The sequence below is a fragment of the Calidris pugnax genome, unplaced genomic scaffold, assembly GCF_001431845.1.
Source record: "Calidris pugnax isolate Ruff unplaced genomic scaffold, ASM143184v1 scaffold133, whole genome shotgun sequence".
Classification (NCBI taxonomy): domain Eukaryota; kingdom Metazoa; phylum Chordata; class Aves; order Charadriiformes; family Scolopacidae; genus Calidris; species Calidris pugnax.
The window spans coordinates 2,448,835-2,450,923 of NW_015090977.1; the positions used below are offsets into that span (position 1 = coordinate 2,448,835).

Genomic DNA, 2,089 nt, shown 5'->3' on the forward strand with positions numbered 1-2,089 from the left:
CCGCTCACGCACGTGTCCTCGCCGCCCGCACACGTGTCCCCGCACACGCGCACGCTCCCCCCGCGCTGCCCGCTGCCCCGCAGGCATCCAGGCACTCAGCTGCTGGCTCCCACCACGGGGACATGGGGACAAGGATGGGGACAAGCCTGCAGTGGGGCAGGGACCAGTGGTGGGGGTGAATGAGGCCCCCCAGCCCTGGTGCCTGCCTGGCCCTGGTGGCCACGATGGCCATGCCACCTCGGTGCCCATGTAGCTGGCGTGTTCCCAGTGCCTGTGTCACTTTGCCCTGGTGCCTGTGTGTTCCCTGTGTGTTCCTGTGGTGCCCATGTCCCCATGGCACACAGCCACGGTACTTGCATGTTCCCGTACCACCTTAGTCATGCCAATGTCACCTTAGTACACGATTCTGGTGCCCACGAGTCTTGTGCCACCTTGGTGCGAGTGTGGTCCTGGTGCTTGTGCCACCTCGCTGTCCTTACGGGCCCCAGTGCTTGCACCACCCTGGTGCACGGCCCTGGTGCCCATGTCACCTTGGTGCATGGCTCCAGTGACCCACCTGATCCCCTGTGCCCGTGCCACCCCGTGCCCCTCGTGCCAGCCCGTCGGTAAGGCACCTCGACCGTCCCGGCAGTGTGCACCTACTGCAGCACCGGAGACCTGCACGCCCTGTGGCGCGCCGCCGGGCGCTTCGCCGAGGCCACCGTCCGCCTGTTTGCCGCCGAGCTGGTGCTGGTGCTGGGTGAGTGGCCCAGCACGTTGGGGACAAGCCACCACTGTCCCCACCAACGGGGACCTGCAGGCAGGGTCAGCCTGTCCTCAGGAGTGGGCAGCTGCCTGCTGGGTGCCATGGGGGTGCCATGTGCTGGGGGGGGACCCACCGCTCTGACGGCTCTGTCTTCTCCCCAGTGTATCTCCACGACCTGGGCATCGTGCACAGAGACGTGAAGGTGGGTGGCAGTGGGGCTGGGGGGGTTTAGGATGGGGTGGTGGGTCTCAAAATCCTCCGGCATGGAGAGCCCACCCCAGTACCTGTCTCATTTCAGATGGAGAACATCCTCCTGGATGAGAGAGGTAAGAGTCTGGTGGCACTGGTGGGGGGGACATCCCATCCATCCATGGGGATGCCCCCTCCGTGGTGTCCCCACTCAGTGTCTCACCCCACAGGACACCTCAAACTCACCGATTTTGGCCTCTCCCGGCACCTGCGGTGGGGCGAGAGAGCCCACACCATCTGTGGCACCCTGCAGTACATGGGTAAGGGGGCAGTGGGGGGCTGCAGTGGGGGTCACAGCCCCCCTTTAGGCACTCACCCACCCATCCCCACAGCCCCAGAGGTCCTGAGTGGGGGGCCCTACAGCCACGCAGCCGACTGGTGGTCCCTTGGAGTCCTGCTCTTCGCCCTGGCTAGTGGGGAGGTGAGGAGTGGGGGGGCAGAGAGGGGATAGGGGCACCCCGTGGAGCCCCTAAATTCACTCCCTGCCCTCTCAGTTCCCCGTGGCGCCGGCGGGGGACCATGTGGCCATGCTGGAACGGGTCAAGCAGAGCAGCTACCAGAGCCCACCCACGGTCAGCCCCGCGCTGGCCCGGCTCCTCGCCGAGGTAACCCTGCCACTGGGATTTTGGGGTCCCCACTGCCCCCCCAAGACTGGATGCTGGGGTCCCCCTCACTCACTGTCTTCCCTCCATCCCCAGCTGTTGTGCCACAACCCCCTGTACCGCCTGCGCTACCTCCACCACTTCCAGGGCCACCCCTTCTTCCGTGGGGTGGCCTTCGACGCCGACCTGCTGCAGAAGGACCCGGTGGCGGTGGCAGTGTCCCCCCGGCCCCCCGAGCAGTCCTCCCCGCCCGACCCCGCCACCTTCGCCGACTTCGACTGCGACCTCACCCCCCCCACCCCGGGCCGGCCCTGGCCTGGCTGAGCCGCCACCGCTGGGACCCCCGGGGACATCGCTCAGGGACCCCCCCCACCCCACCCCAAAACCCAGCAGTGGGTCGGACCCTGCTGGGCCGGGTCCCCCCCTCACCCCAACGCTGTACCTCTCCCCGCGGAGCAATAAACCCCAGAGCCGCGGGCACCGTTGAGGGGGC

At 67.5% G+C, this 2,089-nt stretch overlaps 1 protein-coding gene across 1 annotated transcript in view; it reads left to right on the forward strand.

Annotated features, from left to right (window-relative positions):
* Positions 1-1,920, forward strand: part of LOC106894384 (putative serine/threonine-protein kinase F31E3.2) — a gene marked incomplete at its 5' end in the record, with an annotated part of 3,499 nt that extends 1,579 nt beyond the window's left edge. The window contains 8 exons of the mRNA XM_014953016.1: positions 345-517; positions 632-739; positions 907-947; positions 1,044-1,071; positions 1,165-1,254; positions 1,327-1,415; positions 1,489-1,599; positions 1,693-1,920. Of these exons, the coding sequence (XP_014808502.1) occupies positions 345-517; positions 632-739; positions 907-947; positions 1,044-1,071; positions 1,165-1,254; positions 1,327-1,415; positions 1,489-1,599; positions 1,693-1,920 (868 nt within the window). The remainder of the gene's footprint in view (positions 1-344; positions 518-631; positions 740-906; positions 948-1,043; positions 1,072-1,164; positions 1,255-1,326; positions 1,416-1,488; positions 1,600-1,692) is intronic.
* Between the last annotated feature and the right edge of the window lie 169 nt (positions 1,921-2,089).